Here is a 17,967-nt window from a genome sequence, read left to right as displayed (position 1 = left end):
CTGGTTTAGGGTGGCAAAGGGGTGGGACATTTCTGGTCAATTTCCAAGGGAACTTCATCCGGTGAAATTCCAAATTTATGGGAATTAATGATAAATTTGGGTACATTTATATAAACTATTATTCACCAACATAAACATTTGGTCATACGCAGGTTTGAGTTGCAGAACCTTCAAGATATCAGAAATTAGTTTCAATGATCTATCATGCATATGTGACAAATTCGTTATAGTAGAAATCGCCTACATTTTTCTCTTTTCTGGTGGGATCGGTTCCTTTTTTTTCTCCAGCTTTTGGGCAAACAAGAACCCTCTCATGAAGCCTCCTGGCTGGGACATTAAAGTGTGCCATTTTTTGCTTTGATTTGGTCTTTTGATGAGCATTTAACTTTTAAAAGCTTCTTCATACAAAGTCCCTGAGATCACAACACATCCTTCTTGTGTTTGAAGTGATTTATACCGTGCCCTGTTCCCCCTGACCTCAGTGTTCAGGCCATCTGAAACCACAGTGCCCTTTAGGTTTGATTCCATCCACCAGATACTAGAAAACAATTAGAGTGTTTATGCTCGTGTTACTGATTCATGAAGCAGAAGTGTTCATTTGGGAGCAACTTGTACAAAGCGGAGCTTATTTACGTGATTTTGTGTGTGTGTGTGTGTGTGTGTGTGTGTGTGTGTGTGTGTGTGTGTGTGTGTGTGTGATCACAGAAACTGATTGGCGATTCCGGAGGCGGGAGGCAAAGTGAAGGACAGCGTGGAGGAGGAGAGCAAGGCCTTAAAGAAGGAAGTCAGGAAGCTGAAGGATGAGCTTGAAGCCACCAAGAAAGGTACAAATTAACTTGGTGAAACACATCTATACACATCAGCCAGGGATGACAGGAAAGAGTGATGATGCACACACACACACACACACACTCAGAGTAATGAAGGTGTGATGTGGATGTGTTAGATGATGAAGGGTGGTGTAGATTCAGCAATTACAGAAGGATGGTCTCTTAGGATTTATTTTATGCATTAAATTAAACAGTACCATATATAATGGCAAAAAGTTTGTGGACACCTGACCTGGCATTGGACAGTGAGTTCAGATTACATCCATACCAAGCTGCCACTCCTGGGCCCCTAAACAAGGCCCTTAACCCCATAGCTACTCAGTTCTATGAATGAGATCAAAAGTCACTGTGGATAAGGGCGTCGGCTAAATGCTATAAATGTAATAATTCATTCCACTGCATCCGAAGAAGTCCAGTACAACAGAACCACACGTGGCTGGAATCGTCAGGTGTCCCAATACTTTTGCCCACACAGTGTAGTTAATTCTGATCCACATGGTGAATATGAAAATGTGAAGCAAACGACCGAGAAAGAAAGAGAAACGAGTGTCTGAATATGGAAATCAGAAACTTTGTCTTCATTTGTATATTGCGACGTGATTGGCCATTTACGTTTTGACAACAATTTGTCACGCGATCAATACCGATTTAGTGTACAAATACAAAAAACCTGTTGTATTGTATTATAAATTTGCAAACCAGTTACTTTTTGTTTAAAAAAGGCTCAGTTTGTGCACTAGAGCATAAAAAACCACTGAACTGTGATCAGGGGGGAAACCCCTGACCTTCGGCTTCATCTCAGCCCACATTAAAAACACCTCCATCGTGACCAGTGAGTTGGTTTCCTGTGTAAGTGCACGCTGATATGACCAAGTACTGAATTCGAATGTTGTAACAAGTCGAACAGCTGAGCAGAAATAATACACAAAAATACTAGATTTCAGTAAATGAGTGGAGGAAAGTTCTGTGAAGTCCAAATGGGACATTTTTGTCTCTAATAAAAGAACTTGTAGAATAGAAGAGATGTGATCAGACACTCACACATGGAGGTGGAAGATTATTGGCTCGGGGTTGTTTTGGAGACTTATTCCAGATCCCTCCCATTCTATACTCCATACACCATGCAGTTCCGTCTGGACTGCGGCTCAGCGAAACCGAGCGTACATCTGAGTCCTGTAAGTGTTATATAGAGAGCAGACAGACGTCTGGAGTGATATCTATAATGGAACCACCTGCCCATTCACCGCACCTAAATCCTGTTAAACTGCTCTGGGATGATCAAGAAACCTCCATCCAGTGAAGAACTAGATCTGAATCTGTTCTTCATGCTGAGAGAGGAATTTTTAAATAAAATAAAGTGGAACATCTAGAAGTTTATAGAATTATTTGGTCAAAGTAAATCTTGTATAGCGTTACATGAGCGAGTTTGTTGCGTAGAAACATAAAAGACCTCCACACGTTCAGCAGGCTTTGTATCTCCTAAACCTTGTTAGGGCGGAAACCTTAAAACATTTTTTGTTTGTTTGTTTTGCAAAAGTACGTCATTTCCATGTGAAGTGTTTTAAATCTGGACCACAACACCAAGTCTGTTGCTTTCACACGTCACAACTGGAACAGGACCCATCCATTCAGGACTACCTGTTCTTAATATAGAGGCATTAACGTAGACGTACAGCCGCAGTGCACACGTCCGCACGTGCCTGCGCGTGGAAGCAGGTTGCGTGTTGTAATTGGATACACAGCGTCTCTTTTTTTGACTCGTTTGTTTTTCCTGTGTTTGTTCCTGTGCAGCACTTCAAAAGTCCGACGGTGATGTGAAGGCGATTAAAAAGCAGGCGGAGAATCTGACCGTGGAGTACGATCGCCTGCTGGAGGAGCACTCCAAATTACAGGTTGACGCACACATAGAAACGTGTACACAATTCAATGTGTTCAGGAAGCTTCACCAGCATAAACTTGCAGAAGCATAAAAACAAACAAAATACAGTGATGGAGACTATAAGACAATATTACAAGTAGCAATTTGTGGGTTCCAATATCCGATTTGTGGGGTCCACTATCCGATTTGTGGGGTCCGCTAGCCGATTTGTGGGGTCCGCTAGCCGATTTGTGGGGTCCGCTAGAATGTGGACCGTGAATAAGAACCCGACTTTCAGATCCACAAGACGATACTGTACACCACATTTTCTTGAGTTCATCTGGACTCAAAGATCCTGAGAAACAGCCATTTTTTAATGTAACTCCACCCCTAATCCACGTCCATCATCTTCAGAATCTTGTCCGTTCAAGTTTCATGCAAATCCGAGCAACCAGGCTCCGTTGTGATCAGATGAAAGAAGTCAAATCAATCCAGGTGGAATACAAACACACACACACACACACACACACACACACACACACACACACACACACACAAACACAAAAACACAATGTACTCAGGTTGAGAAAAAAAACCCAGTTCATTTTGATCACAAGTACATAGGAGTCATGGAGCTGTTTATTAGTTATATAGTCTATTGTTCCTTTGAGAGGGGGAAAAACATGATCAGTCTTGACCAGTAAGGGATCTAACACCAGTTAGATTACTCGCCCAGGCCACAGGTTTGTGGACACCTGACTATTAAATACGTGTGTGCTTTTTGAAAATCATGAGTATTTTTTTTCTATTATTTTACATCTCAGCTACATTTACAACATTTGGCAGATGCCCTTATCCAGAGTGACTTATTTTTATCTCTGGGATTTGAACTCATGACCGTGTGATCCATAGTCCAATGCCTTAACCACCATGCTACCACCTTTAGGTTCCTGTCAAGCCACACGACTTACTACAGTATGTATAAAAATCTATTTCCACCCCCATCACCCAAACATGTGGCCCACAGTCCTGCGTATTATAGAGCAGTTAAAGAGCTTTATTAGTTTCACTTCAAAAGATCATCAAACATTTCAGTCCTCAACTAGGGTATGTTTGTTGCTTGTTCCATACAAGCTGGTTTGAGTATTTCAGTAACTTTCCGAATTTTTCGGGGTGTGCTTGTGCAGGTATTCAGGTATTGATCAGGTATTGTCAGGTATTGATGTAGGTGAGGTGAGGAGGTCTGGAGTGCACTCAGAGTCCATCCCAGATGGGTCCAGATAGGGTTAGAGCTCCATAGCAGAAGATCTTCCACCAAATCCAACACATGTAAAGCAGATCTTCATGGTCAAGCAGCATCGTCTGAGAATTGTTAACCAAAGTAAAAATAGGCCAATAGCAGATTTTTATATCTAGAACCTCAGGATTTCATTGGAAACCTCTCAGAAATTCTTATTAATTATGAATGATCAAGTAATTTAGACCGTCAAGTAATTTAGACCGTCTCTAGGTTCCCAGAGGGAACGAGACGCTTCGTTGAAACGCTTTGGGAACACCCCTGCGTTGTCCACGCTCTGAACCACGTGTGAAATCTAGCCAATAGGCAAGCCATGACGTCATAGACAGGCGACGTTACGTAAACCAGGAAGCTACAAGATGGCTGTGCGGTGGTAGCGACATTAGCTTCTGCAAAGAGAGAAGGTAAGCGCCGCAGGGATGCAGGAAGTGTGGCACGGAGACCTGTAACACAACACATCGCCTTAGGTACGCACCCAGGCGTCATGTATAGAAACACTCTAGCCATGCCAGGGGCAAACTCCAGGCAGGATAGGGCAACTGCCAAGTCCCAGACAGGCACTCTGGGTCGCGTCCCGAGCCTCAGCCTCCGGGTGCCGCGGAGGAAACGTGTCAAATGCGATGGCAGACACGAAAACCTGCAGGGTTAAAGGGGTTAACCGTGTGGCAAACTGTTCCTGTAAAACTCCAGAACTGAACCGACCGGGCAGTTAACTGGGTCCAAGTCACGGTGCTCACACCGTGACGCGAACAGTCGCCATCGTGCGGCGTACAACCTCCTCGTGGGGGGAGCTCTGGAGTGGATAAGGGCCTCTACCACCTCAGTAGAGAGACCCACCGCTATGAACTGTGCCCCCTCGGGGGCCACAGTCACAGCTTCCACAACTCCGGGCGGGGGTGAACCAGGGTTCTTCCCGCCTGCAAGCGGAGATCCCTCCTGGGAGGAATTTCCCACGGAAGGCCCTTGAGTAGGGATACCAGGTCCGCAAACCACGACTTGCCCGGACATCGAGGTGCTACCAGATAGAGACAGACTCCTTCCCGGCGAACTCTTTCCAGAACTCCCGAGAGCAGCGCGATAGGGGGAAAGGCGTACAGGCGTAGCCTCGGCCAAGACCCCAAACTTTGGGGTTTTTTTTGTTGTTGTTCCTCTTTCTCGATGATTTTAAATCCGCACTGAAATCGGCGAACCGGTTTGAGGCAGATCGTGTATCGGAGTCGGGACCGAGCAACTCTAGCGGACGTGGATGCGCGTTGTGGCTAAATAAACCGAGTCTGCGATTCATCAAGCTCCTAATTTGAATCAGAGGAGCAAAGTCCGAGCAGTAAACTTGTACGGTTGACTGGAACTGTATGTCTGTTCTAGATTGTCCCTGAAAAAATTGTTTTTCTAACCTGATTTGTTTTGACCAAATAAAAAATGCGCTTGATTTGTCTTGTGCTCCAGAAAGTTTAGATGTGTTTTGGATTTCGAAGTGTGTTTCCTTGGATTTGTTGTTGGTGAAATGCAAGAAACCTGGGACACGATCGATGGGGCTCCTTTTGGCATCTGCGCTACTACAGACCTCACCAATTTATGGTCCAAACATTGGGACACCTGACTCCAACCATATGTGGTCTTTTAGGTGCAGTTGCATGAACTGTTTTGAACTACGAGACCCAAACCTGTTCCAGCATGAAAAAAAAAACCCAGCTCCATGAAGATCTGCTTTGGGCTGGTCATCTTTTCTTTTGAACATGAATGAATTTTTTCATGCTGACTGCACCCCCAGGCCTTTTTACCTCACCTACATTAATAGCAGACTTTATTAACACACAACCTTGGGGCTGAACGAAGCTACACAAAACCTATTGGAAGCACATAGCAATCTTATGGTCAGGTGTAAACAAACTTTAGACATTTCATCATTAAATGTAACGCTAAAAGGACAAAACTACAATCTTTCATTAATATAAAGTAGAAAGTTGTTTTTTTTGGACTGCTAGTGATTTTAAAGTCACATTGGAGGAAAGAAAAGAAGCAACAAAATTTCGAACTGTACACACGATATAAATGAACTTTTTTGAGAATCCTGTCTTTCAGGTCTAGTCCTATTGACTTCTCTTGAGACAATGAATGATCGAAATTGCTCTTAAGCCGGTGGTACGGCTTCCTCCGAGGCGAGACCGTTCCTGGATCGAAGCCTACTTTTTTACAAAATCTGATCTGAGATTAATTTCAGCACTCCCATTAGTAGAAAGATGACATCATAGTTCACGGCTGTGAGCAGGCAGACACACGGCTGCCAAGTCAGGAAAACAGAGAGAGATGACGAAGGATTCGAATGAAAAAGCGTTTTATACAAATGCACTGCTTGTGTTAGAAAGGAAATTGTAATGGTAAATAACCCAGGTAAACGGTAAATAAACCAGGGGTGTAATAATTGTGTTATCCATCTCATCTACTGTTGGTTTATTTGCTGGATATTGAATCCGGTTGAAGGATTATACTTGGGTTCCTTGTCTGGCTCTCAGATGATTTTTTTTTTTCAGACTCTACTTACCAGACATAGCAGCTGGAAAAGTGAAAATAATGTGTACTTCCGATCAGCCATAACATAATGACCGCCTGTCTAATATTGTGTTGGTCCCCTTTTGCTGTCAAAACAGTCCAGATCTTTAACAGCATGAACTCCTTCAGCAGTTTGAGCTACAGGAGCTCGTCTGTTGGATTGTACCTCACAGAAGAGCCTTCGATTCCTTCGTGTATTAACGACCCTGTCGCCGTTTCACCACTGTTCTTTCCTTGGAGCCAGTACTCAGTCGTGACCTGGTGGTTGAGGACATCTGTGAGGCACCGTGAAAGTTTTCTCATGTCCCAGCTTGATAGAAAACTGGGGTCAGAGTCATTGTTAGCCATGATACAGAGGGTTAAGGGTCCTGTTTTCTGGTATGAACCCCCAACCTTCTGATCAGTAACTCAGAGCTTTAACTATTGAGCTTCCACTTCCCCAAAGTCCGTGCCCTTAAAATTCCAAGTTGCTTCATTTGTCTTCATGAGGACGAAGTTTCAACCCAAAACTGTATCCTGTCCCCATTTTTAAAACCATAGAACAGATAAATAAGTGAAACAAAAGGGTTAATTTCTTATACTGAGTTTAATCCACCAGGGATTGAAAGACTGGACCAACCCAAATTGGCAAACCGTTTCTTCGTCCAAGCCATTCATCTGTCTAAAATGGAAAATAAATTGTTACCCTACAGAACGATACCGAGATGTTCAAACATTAGTCAAGCTTTCAACAATTAAAGCCATAGTGTGTTTGTTTGTTTACCCGTTGGAAGCGTTCCTTCTTGTTCGCTGAGCATCGGGCGTTCTGTTTTTGGAAGCTAATTTTCATCATCTGTAGTGTTACAGGGAAGACTCCAAATTGATTAGGAGACGCTACGGAGCACAGACAGGCCTCCGCTGTATTATTAAAATAACCAAAGATAGAAAGTACGATACGGTACTGAAGAGATACAGTGTACAGTCTCATACATTAAATACAGATGGATTTTTTCTAACGTCGTTCCACATTTAGTCTCCTTTTTTGCTCTTATAGTAACCTTAACTCTTTCAGGGAGATGTTCCATTAGTTTTTGGAGATTTGTGAAGACACATAGAGTTAGTAGAGTTAGCAGAGGAGGTGGGGTGAGGTGAGGCGAGGTCTATAGCAGGAGATTTTCCATTCCATTTTAACCCATGGAAAGCAGATCTTCATGGAGCTGGCTTTGCGCACAGGGGCATCGTCATGCTGGAACAGTTTTGGGAATATTTCATGCTAAGATTACTTTGTGCTAACAGGTTGGGAAAGAAGCACATGATGCTGGGAAAAGCTGGTGTCCGGATACTTTTGGCACAAAATATAGTCTCTGTCAGCGTAGTGATATTTTCCTTGATTTTCTTCTTTTTTTTTTTTCATTTTATTTGGCTTAGCCACAGCGATATCCAATTTTGTTGGCTTTTCCCCAGATCATCACACAGTAACTGGATATCAAAGCAGGATTAGTTGACTCATGTTTTTTTTTAATCCAAATCATCGGTGAAGAATTGTCATGAACTTCTACCCTACGATTATCCAAGTATTGTTTGAATACTTATTAGAAGGCTTCTTGGAAAACATCGGATTGGATTTGGATTTCATGCTAACAAACCTCTCCTTGAACTGCCACCTTAACGTGGTGGAGGGGTTTGAGTACCCGAATGACCCTAGGAGCTATGTTGTCCGGGGCTATATGCCCCTGGTAGGGTCTCCCAAGGCAAACAGGTCCTGGGCGACGGGTCAGACTAAGAGCGGTTCAAAACCCCTTATGAGAGATACTACATCAGGGACCGTGACGTCGCCCGGTATGGCGCAGCCGGGGCCCCACCCTGGAGCCAGGCCCGGGGTTGGGGCTCGTATGCGAGCGCCTGGTGGCCGGGCCTTCCCCCAAAGGGTCCGGCCGGGCTCAGCCCGAAGGAGCGACGTGGGGCCGCCTTCCAGTGGGCTCACCACCTGCAGGAGGGACCTAAAGGGGCCGGTGCTAAGAGGATCGGGCAGCAGTCGAAGGCGGAGGCCTCGACAACCCGATCCGTGGACACGGAAGCTAGCTCTAGGGACGTGGAATGTCACCTCGCTGGCGGGGAAGGAGCCTGAGATTGTGCGTGAGGTTGAGAGGTTCCGACTAGAGATAGTTGGGATCACCTCTACGCACGGCCTGGGCTCTGGAACCACACTCCTCGAGAGAGGATGGACTCTTTACAACTCTGGAGCTGCCCATGGTGAAAGGCGTCGGGCTGGTGTGGGTTTGCTTATAGCCCCCCAGCTCAGCCGCCATGTGTTGGAGTTTACCTCGGTGAACGAGAGGGTCGTTTCCCTGTGCCTACGGGTCGGGGATAGGTCTCTCACTGTCGTGTGTGCCTACAGGCCAAACGGCAGTATAGAGTACCCGGCCTTCTTGGGGTCTCTGGGAGGGGTGCTGGACAGTGCTCCGACTGGGGACTCCGTCGTTCTACTAGGAGACTTCAATGCACACGTGGGCAGCGACAGTGACACCTGGAGGGGCGTGATTGGGAGGAACAGCCCCCCTGATCTGAACCCGAGCGGTGTTCAGTTATTGGACTTCTGTGCTAGTTACAGTTTGTCCATAACGAACACCATGTTCAAGCATAAGGGTGTCCATCAGTACACGTGGCACCAGGACACCCTAGGCCGTATGTTGATGATCGACTTTGTGGTCGTTTCATCTGACCTGTGGCCGTATGTCTTGGACACTCGGGTAAAGAGAGGGGCGGAGCTGTCAACTGATCACCACCTGGTGGTGAGTTGGATCCGATGGCGGGGGAGGAAGCTGGACAGACTCGGCAGACCCAAGCGTACTGTGAGGGTCTGCTGGGAACGTTTGGCCGAGCCTCCTGTCAGAGAGATCTTCAACTCCCACCTCCGGCGGAGCTTTGACCAGATCCCGAGGGAGGCCGGAGATATTGAGACCGAGTGGACCATGTTCTCCACCTCCATTGTCGAAGCGGCCGCTCGGAGCTGTGGCAGTAAGGTCTCCGGTGCCTGTCTAAGGCGGCAATCCCCGAACCCGGTGGTGGAAACCGGAAGTAAGGGATGCCGTCAAGCTGAAGAAGGAGTCCTACCGGGCCTGGTTGGCTTGTGGGACTCCTGAGGCAGCTGACGGCAGGCCAAGCGAACTGCAGCCTGGGTGGTTATCGAGGCAAAAACTCGGGCCTGGGAGGAGTTCGGTGAGGCCATGGAGAAGGACTATTGGCTGGCCTCGAAGAGATTCTGGCAAACCGTTCGGCGCCTCAGGAGGGGAAAGCAGTGCCCCACCAATGCTGTTTACAGTAGAGGTGGGAAGCTGTTGACCTCAACTGGGGATGTCGTTGGACGGTGGAAGGAATACTTCGAGGATCTCCTCAATCCCGCCGTCACGTCTTCCATTGAGGAAGCAGAGGCTGAGGGCTCAGAGGCGGACTCGTCCATCACCCAAGCTGAAGTCACCGAGGTAGTAAAGAAACTCCTCGGTGGCAAGGCACCGGGGGTGGATGAGATCCGCCCTGAGTACCTCAAGTCTCTGGATGTTGTGGGGCTGTCTTGGCTGACACGCCTCTGCAGCATCGCGTGGCGGTCGGGGACAGTGCCTCTGGAATGGCAGACCGGGGTGGTGGTCCCTCTTTTTAAGAAGGGGGACCGGAGGGTGTGTTCCAACTATAGGGGGATCACACTTCTCAGCCTACCTGGGAAAGTCTATGCCAGGGTACTGGAGAGGAGAATACAGCTGATAGTAGAACCTCGGATTCAGGAGGAACAATGTGGTTTTCGTCCAGGCCGTGGAACACTGGACCAGCTCTATACCCTCTACAGGGTGCTGGAGGGTTCATGGGAGTTTGCCCAACCAGTCCACATGTGCTTTGTGGATTTGGAAAAGGCATTCAACTGTGTCCCTCGCGGTGGCCTGTGGAGGGTGCTCCGGGAGTATGGGGTCGGGGGCCCTTTATTAAGGGCTGTCCGGTCCCTGTATGACCGAAGCAGAAGCTTGGTCCGCATTGCCGGCAGTAAGTCAGACTTGTTCCCGGTGCATGTTGGACTCCGGCAGGGCTGCCCTTTGTCACCGGTTCTGTTCATAATTTTTATGGACAGAATTTCTAGGTGCAGCCAGGGGTCGGAGGGTGTCCGGTTTGGTGACGACACGATTTCGTCTTTGCTCTTTGCAGATGATGTTGTCGTGTTGGCTTCATCAGACCAGGACCTTCAGCATGCACTGGGACGGTTTGCAGCCGAGTGTGAAGCGGCTGGGATGAGAATCAGCACCTCCAAATCCGAGGCCATGGTCCTCAGTCGGAAAAGGGTGGCTTGCCCACTTCAGGTTGGTGGGGAGTTCCTGCCGCAAGTGGAGGAGTTTAAGTATCTTGGGGTTTTGTTCACGAGTGAGGGAAGGGTAGAACGGGAGATTGACAGACGGATCGGTGCAGCTTCTGCAGTAATGCGGTCGATGTACCGGTCTGTCGTGGTGAAGAAGGAGCTGAGCCGCAAGGCGAAACTCTCGATTTACCGGTCAATCTACGTTCCTACTCTCACCTATGGTCATGAGCTCTGGGTCATGACCGAAAGGACAAGATCCCGGATACAGGCGGCCGAAATGTGCTTTCTCCGCAGGGTGGCTGGGCGATCCCTTAGAGATAGGGTGAGAAGCTCAGTCACTCGGGAGGAGCTCAGAGTAGATCCGCTGCTCCTCCACATCGAGAGGGGTCAGCTGAGGTGGCTCGGGCATCTGTTCCGGATGCCTCCTGGACGCCTTCCTGGGAAGGTGTTCCGGGCGCGTCCCACTGGGAGGAGACCCCGGGGAAGACCTAGGACACGCTGGAGAGACTATGTCTCCCGGCTGGCCTGGGAACGCCTTGGTGTCCCCCCGGAAGAGCTGGAAGAAGTGTCTAGGGAGAGGGAAGTCTGGGCATCTTTGCTTAGACTGCTGCCCCCGCGACCCGGCATCGGATAAGCGGGAGAAGATGGATGGATGGATGCTAACAATGAAATTATTACTCCAATACACAGGGTGAAGACACCAAGCATGAAGGTTCTGTGGGTATTTTTAGAAAGGCTTTAAAGATTTGCTCTCTGACATTTACTTTCCCTCAGCACCGTTCCCTGGACTGGAGTGTCACACGGGCAAGCAATCAAGTTCACACACATTTTGGTTACATTTAGAATTTGGTCCGTATTTCTAAGTGAAGGTTCCAGAGGTATTTCTGGTAAAATGTATAGTATAAATATTCAGCGAGCTCAAGCTTAGAGTCAGTGCTCTATTATTGATCCAAAAATAGTTATTGAGAATTTATTTAGTTTTTGGGTCAGTAATACCCACCTGGTGTTCAGAACCTTGTCTACAGTGTGTTAGGAGCAGCGGTGGATGGAACATGTTAAAGTAGAGAAACATTCAGTAAAAATGTCCCTTTAAACTTTCACTTAAGTAAAAGCTCAAAAGTTTTTGCCTTCAAATGCACTTAAGTATCTAAAGTGCTACGTCACAAGACTCACCTTAACGTAAAAAGACTCGAATGTGACTCTCAGCACACTGATCTATTAATAGAATGATATTAATGACTCAAACACTGATTGATTTCTATTACAATCATCACAAACCCAAAACCTTCTTCAAAACAATCACGTAAATAAATCAACATGTGTTGTGTCGAGGTCGAGTCTGGAGTTTCTTCATGTTATGAGACCAGTTTTTATCCTCATTAATAATAAGAGACAACGACTGATTTCACATCAAATATATGAGTTTGAAATGTAGTAAAGTTACAGTAAAAAGTCTCCCTAAATGGAAACACTTCAGTAAAACGTGAAAATAAATACGTAACTCATCACATTCACTTCCTTTCTGTCCACCACTGATTATAAGATTCAGAAGCCTATAGTGAGAACCTTATGGTGGGAACTCTATAGTGAGAACTGTACATTGAGAACTTTGAATGAGAACTGTATAGTGAGAACTTTGTGAGATCTTTATAGTGAGTACTGTAGTGAGAACTTTATGGTGGGAACATTATAATAAGATCTCTATAGTGAGAACTGCATTTTTTTAAACATATAGTGAGAATTATGAGAATTTTATAGTGGGAACTTTATATGAGATCTGTAAAGTAAGAACAGTGAGAACTCCATAGTGGGAACTCTTATAGTGATAATTCTATAGTTAGAACTCTTTGGTGGAAACTTTATGGTGAGAACTCTGTAGTGTTAACTTTATAGTGGGAACTTTATGGTGGGAACTTTATAATGAGAACTCTTTGGTGGGAACTTTATAGTGGGAACTCTACATTTAGAACTCTATGGTGGGAACTCAATAGTGGGAACTTTATAGTGGGAACTCTATAGTTAGAACTCTATGGTGAGAACTCTGTAGTGAGAACTTTGCCTCTGAAGCCAAAAGTTTATGGTATTCTATTGAAGAGTTCACTATTCCGAACAAAGATAATCACTGCTGATCCGTTAGAATTTTTTATTATTTTTTTTTACTTAAAAAATGTTATTGCTGGTTAATTGAACTGGTAAAACACTTAAAATCATAAGAATTTGATTACAGGTTTACATTTTACAGCTTTTCATTTCTAAAAGAGTGACTTTTACTCTTTTAGAAATGAAAAGCTGTAAAATGTAAATCTGTAATCAAATCGTCGTAAATCTGTAATCAGTCGTTTAGAAATATAGAGGAATTCAGATACGGTTGTTTTATTATCATTCATTTATTAATTAATTAATCTGCATATTCAAAGACGGTAAAAACATTCTGATTGTAGAAAAATCTCATGATGATACTTTTCTAGATTTTTCTAAAACGCTCTCGATGACGACACAACATTAACCCGGAACAAACAACAGTTCGATTGCAGTGAGCGAGTCTTTGGGATGAAGCTTCTGTCAAGAACACTTTTTTTTTTTTTTTACTTTTTTTCTTTTTTTACTTTTCCACGTACAATGACTAAACAACATTTTATCAACTGGAAATCAGGAAAGGGGAGCAACTCTCCAGATGATCAATTCAGTTGTGTTTGGTCCCTGGGTGGTCAGCGGAAAATACTGAAATCTAACACATGAAGCACACACACACACACACACACACACACACACACACACACACACACACTCGATACTTATAACAGACAACACATATAATTGTTCTGTCTCAGTGTTTCTCAAAAACAACACTGAATCATATCATCATCATCATCATCAACCCTTTCCACAGTCACATCTTTATCAAAAACTCATCCTGCAGCAAACTTAGAAAATATACCTCACAGACATTTAATATATATAAATAAATGAATGTATATATGAATGTATATACAGTGGGTACGGAAAGTATTCAGACCCCCTTCAATTTTTCACTCTTTTTTATTTTGCAGCCATTTGCTAAAATCATTTAAGTTCATTTCTTTTTCCCATTAATGTACACATAGCACCCCATACTGACAGAAAAACACAGAATTGTTGACACTGTTGCAGATTTGTTAAAAAAGAAAAACTAAAATATCACATGGTCCTAATTATTCAGACCCTTTGCTCAGTATTTAGTAGAAGCCCCCTTTTGATCTAATACAGCCAGGAGTCTTTTTGGGAAAGATGCAACAAGTTTTTCACACCTGGATTCAGGGATCCTCTGCCATTCCTCCTTGCAGATCCTTTCCAGTTCTGTCAGGTTGGACGGTAAACGTTGGTGGACAGCTATTTTTAGGTCTCTCCAGAGATGCTCAATTGGGTTTAAGTCAGGGCTCTGGCTGGGCCATTCAAGAACAGTCACGGAGTTGTTGTGAAGCCACTCCTTCGTTATTTTAGCTGTGTGCTTAGGGTCATTGTCTTGTTGGAAGGTAAACCTTCGGCCCAGTCTGAGGTCCAGAGCACTCTGGAGAAGGTTTTCGTCCAGGATATCCCTGTACTTGGCCGCATTCATCTTTCCCTTGATTGCAACCAGTCATCCTGTCCCTGCAGCTGAAAAACACCCCCACAGCATGATGCTGCCACCACCATGCTTCATTGTTGACACTGTACTGGACAGGTGATGAGCAGTGCCTGGTTTTCTCCACACATACCACTTAGAATTAAGGCCAAAAAGTTCTATCTTGGTCTCATCAGACCAGAGAATCTTATTTCTCACCATCTTGGAGAACTCCATGCGGGTTTTCATGTGTCCTGCACTGAGGAAAGGATTTCGTCGGGCCACTCTGCTATAAAGCCCCACTGGTGAAGGGCTGCAGTGATGGTTGACTTTCTACAACTTTCTCCCATCTCCCGACTGCATCTCTGGAGCTCAGCCACAGTGATCTTTGGGTTCTTCTTTACCTCTCTTACCAAGGCTCTTCTCCCCCGATAGCCCAGTTTGGCCGGACGGCCAGCTCTAGGAAGGGTTCTGGTCGTCCCAAAAGTCTTCCATTTGAGGATTATGGAGGCCACTGTGCTCTTAGGAACCTTAAGTGCAGCAGAAATTTTTTTGGAACCTTGGCCAGATCTGTGCCTTGCCACAATTCTGTCTCTGAGCTCTTCAGGCAGTTCCTTTGACCTTAATGATTCTCATTTGCTCTGACATGCATTGTGATCTGGAAGGTCTTATATAAACAGGTGTGTGGCTTTCCTAATCAAGTCCAATCAGTATAATAAAAAATTTCTGGACTCAAATGAAGGTGTAGAACCATCTCAAGGATGATCAGAAGAAATGGAGAGCACCTGAGTTAAATATATGAGTGTCACAGCAAAGGGTCTGAATACTTAGGACCATGTGATATTTCAGTTTTTCTTTTTTAATAAATCTGCAACAATGTCAACAATTCTGTGTTTTTCTGTCAGTATGGGGTGCTATGTGTACATTCATGAGGAAAAGAAATGAACTTAAATGATTTTAGCAAATGGCTGCAATATAACAAAAAGTGAAAAATTGAAGGGGGTCTGAATACTTTCCGTACCCACTGTATGTATATAAGCAAAATTAAAGCCTTTACAAAATAAATCTCTGATTATTTTCACATTATGTAAAACAACATTAAAATGTAACGTCTACTACTTTCTTTTTTTTCTTTTTTTTACATTCTAATAGTTTTTAGACTTTTTTTCAGATTGGTGTTAGAAAGGCTTAAAGAGTCAGCTATACTACAGAAAAGAAAGAAGGGCAGAATTCCCACTGCGCACTTACACCTCGATGTGAATGGGCACTAAAGCGAAAGAACAAACAAACAAACAAAAAAAAGGCAACTGTTTGCCTTCAGTTACAGTGACGTAGTGTGTAGCGGGCGATCCAAATTTTTAATTGTAATGCAATCGTTAATATTTTTGAAATTTTTTTCTTCTCAACAAAACGTATTGTTGTGTCGTTTGTGGTTGCCACGAATAAGGGTTTTAACCCACTTTGTCTATTGAAGAAAAAAAAGACAGACAATAATGGAAGTCTGAAGGTAGACATCGAAGGATAATACATTTCGGTATTCTGACTAAACACTTGAGAATTCCTGCAAAAAAAAAAAAAAAAAAAAAAAAAAAAAAAAAAAAAAAAAAAAAAAAAAAACCTTACCGTGCAAACGTAGATTTATTCCTTTTTTGCCAATTCGACATCACTGATATCACAGGATTGAAAAAGAAAGCTAAAGTTAATCTCCTTTAAGATTCTCATCCTCACGTTTTGGTGTAAAAAAAAAAATGCAGACGTAACGTTTCCTTCAGCTACTAGTCGTTTGTGGAGAAGCTGAACAGGAATAGAAGTTCAACTCGGCCCTGTATGGCAACGAGTCTTTCCTGACTGAGCGAGATGTTTGGCACGCAAAACAAAAAATATAATAAATAATTCACGTATTACAAAAAAAAAAAAAAAAAAACAACCCCTGACTGTAAAAACTGTGCAATAAACAGGAATTGTTCGTCACATGATCCGTTACTTCGTACCTCCTCGATGGTCAACAAAATCTTTTTTTTTTAAATGAACATTTAACCTAACACTTATTCTCTGGTGTTTTATTAGTCCGGCCTGAACAGACACGAATACGTTAGTAAGACTGAATAATACACTACAGAAGGGAGAATGTGGAGTGAATGTCTATTTTGGCCCTTAAATACAGTGGACCCGGTTGCTGTTTCTACAGCAATTCTGAGTGAAGATTGTGTACGTTTTTATCCGTGTGTGTGTGTGTGTGTGTGTGTGTGTGTATCCCCCTCGTCCTGAGCACATGTACACGTAAGTGACGATAGATTTGTGCTACAATGGCTTACACTTGGCTCGAACAGTTCCTTAGACGTAGCTACATCACTCAGGTTATAATTAGAGTTGATCTGATAGGTTCCCTTCAGAATCCGTTAATATCTCATTAGAGAGAAACTCATAGGGAGCATTTTTATACGTTTACATTAATAATTTATATAATAATAATAAAAATAATAATAATAATAATAATAATAATAATAATAATAATAATAATAATGTATAATTTCTTTAAAACTGCTGCAATGCATAATGTTAAAATCGCTATACAAGTGAATTGAATTGGAATCGAAGTTTCCGACTGGACGAGGAGGATATTGTGGGAATTCTGCCCTGAGGAGGTGATGGTAAGAAAAAAGCTACAGCCAAGCTAGAATCCGTCTCTCTCTTTCGTGCCGCGCGTCTTCGTCCGAAGCGAGGACAAGCTAATAGTGCGCTGCGAAAACAAACCAAAAAAAAATGTGCCGAACTGCAAGGAGTGAAACAGAAAGAGCAGCGATTTCAACCCGGGAGTTCTAAAAGCAAGAAATAAAGAAAAGTCTTCGTAAACTCATGTTTTGAAACGATGCTTGTTTAAATACAGACGAGTGTAAAATCTGAACTGGAGAACGGCTTCGAGCAGCAGCATTATCAGCTTGTCTTCGGGATTGTTGTTGTTTTATTAGTTATTTTTGCTTCGCGCGGACCCTCCAACCTCGCGGCTACAAGCGGGTCTCGAAGATGATGTTGTCTTCAGTTCCGGGGGACGAGGATGGCAGGTTTTGGGTGTCAGCGGCGGGGGCCATGTATTCCAGGAGATGTGCACCCCATACGGGTTTGATCAGACTTTCCCAGCGCTATGAAGAAAACAGACATGATTTAGAGACTTGATCTGAATCTACGCTGCATCGTGTCTCCATAACTGTTTATAGACAAGTATTCGGATTTATTGCAAAAATTAAACGAATTGAAATGCGAACGAATCATCGAGTCTCTAAAAGTTCCTTAGACTCAGGATTGGGCAAAGAAAATTTATTTTAAAATAAAATACCAAATACCTTTAACTTTAACGGCATCAAAAGAAACTACAAAAGACAGCAGCTGCATCATGTATCAAAATATTGAAAAAAATACTAAAAAATGCTTTTACAAAGGAAGAATGAAATTTCTTTGCAAACCTTCAGTCATTTGGTTTGTTTGATCAGTTCAAAACTGAATCGGTTAATCAAGTAAACAATGTTTGATAGCAGC

At 43.8% G+C, this 17,967-nt stretch overlaps 1 protein-coding gene across 1 annotated transcript in view; it reads right to left on the bottom strand.

Moving 5' to 3' along the window:
* Window positions 1-17,318: 17,318 nt before the first annotated feature.
* Window positions 17,319-17,967, bottom strand: part of LOC310733569 (sodium- and chloride-dependent creatine transporter 1-like) — a 37,604-nt gene continuing 36,955 nt past the window's right edge. The window contains exon 14 of the mRNA XM_083554923.1: window positions 17,319-17,573. Within this exon, the coding sequence (XP_083411049.1) occupies window positions 17,439-17,573 (135 nt within the window). The 3' untranslated portion in view covers window positions 17,319-17,438. The remainder of the gene's footprint in view (window positions 17,574-17,967) is intronic.

This window comes from Silurus aristotelis, assembly GCF_946808225.1.
Source record: "Silurus aristotelis genome assembly, chromosome: 11".
NCBI lineage: Eukaryota > Metazoa > Chordata > Actinopteri > Siluriformes > Siluridae > Silurus > Silurus aristotelis.
This window is presented reverse-complemented; position numbering and strand designations above follow the sequence as displayed.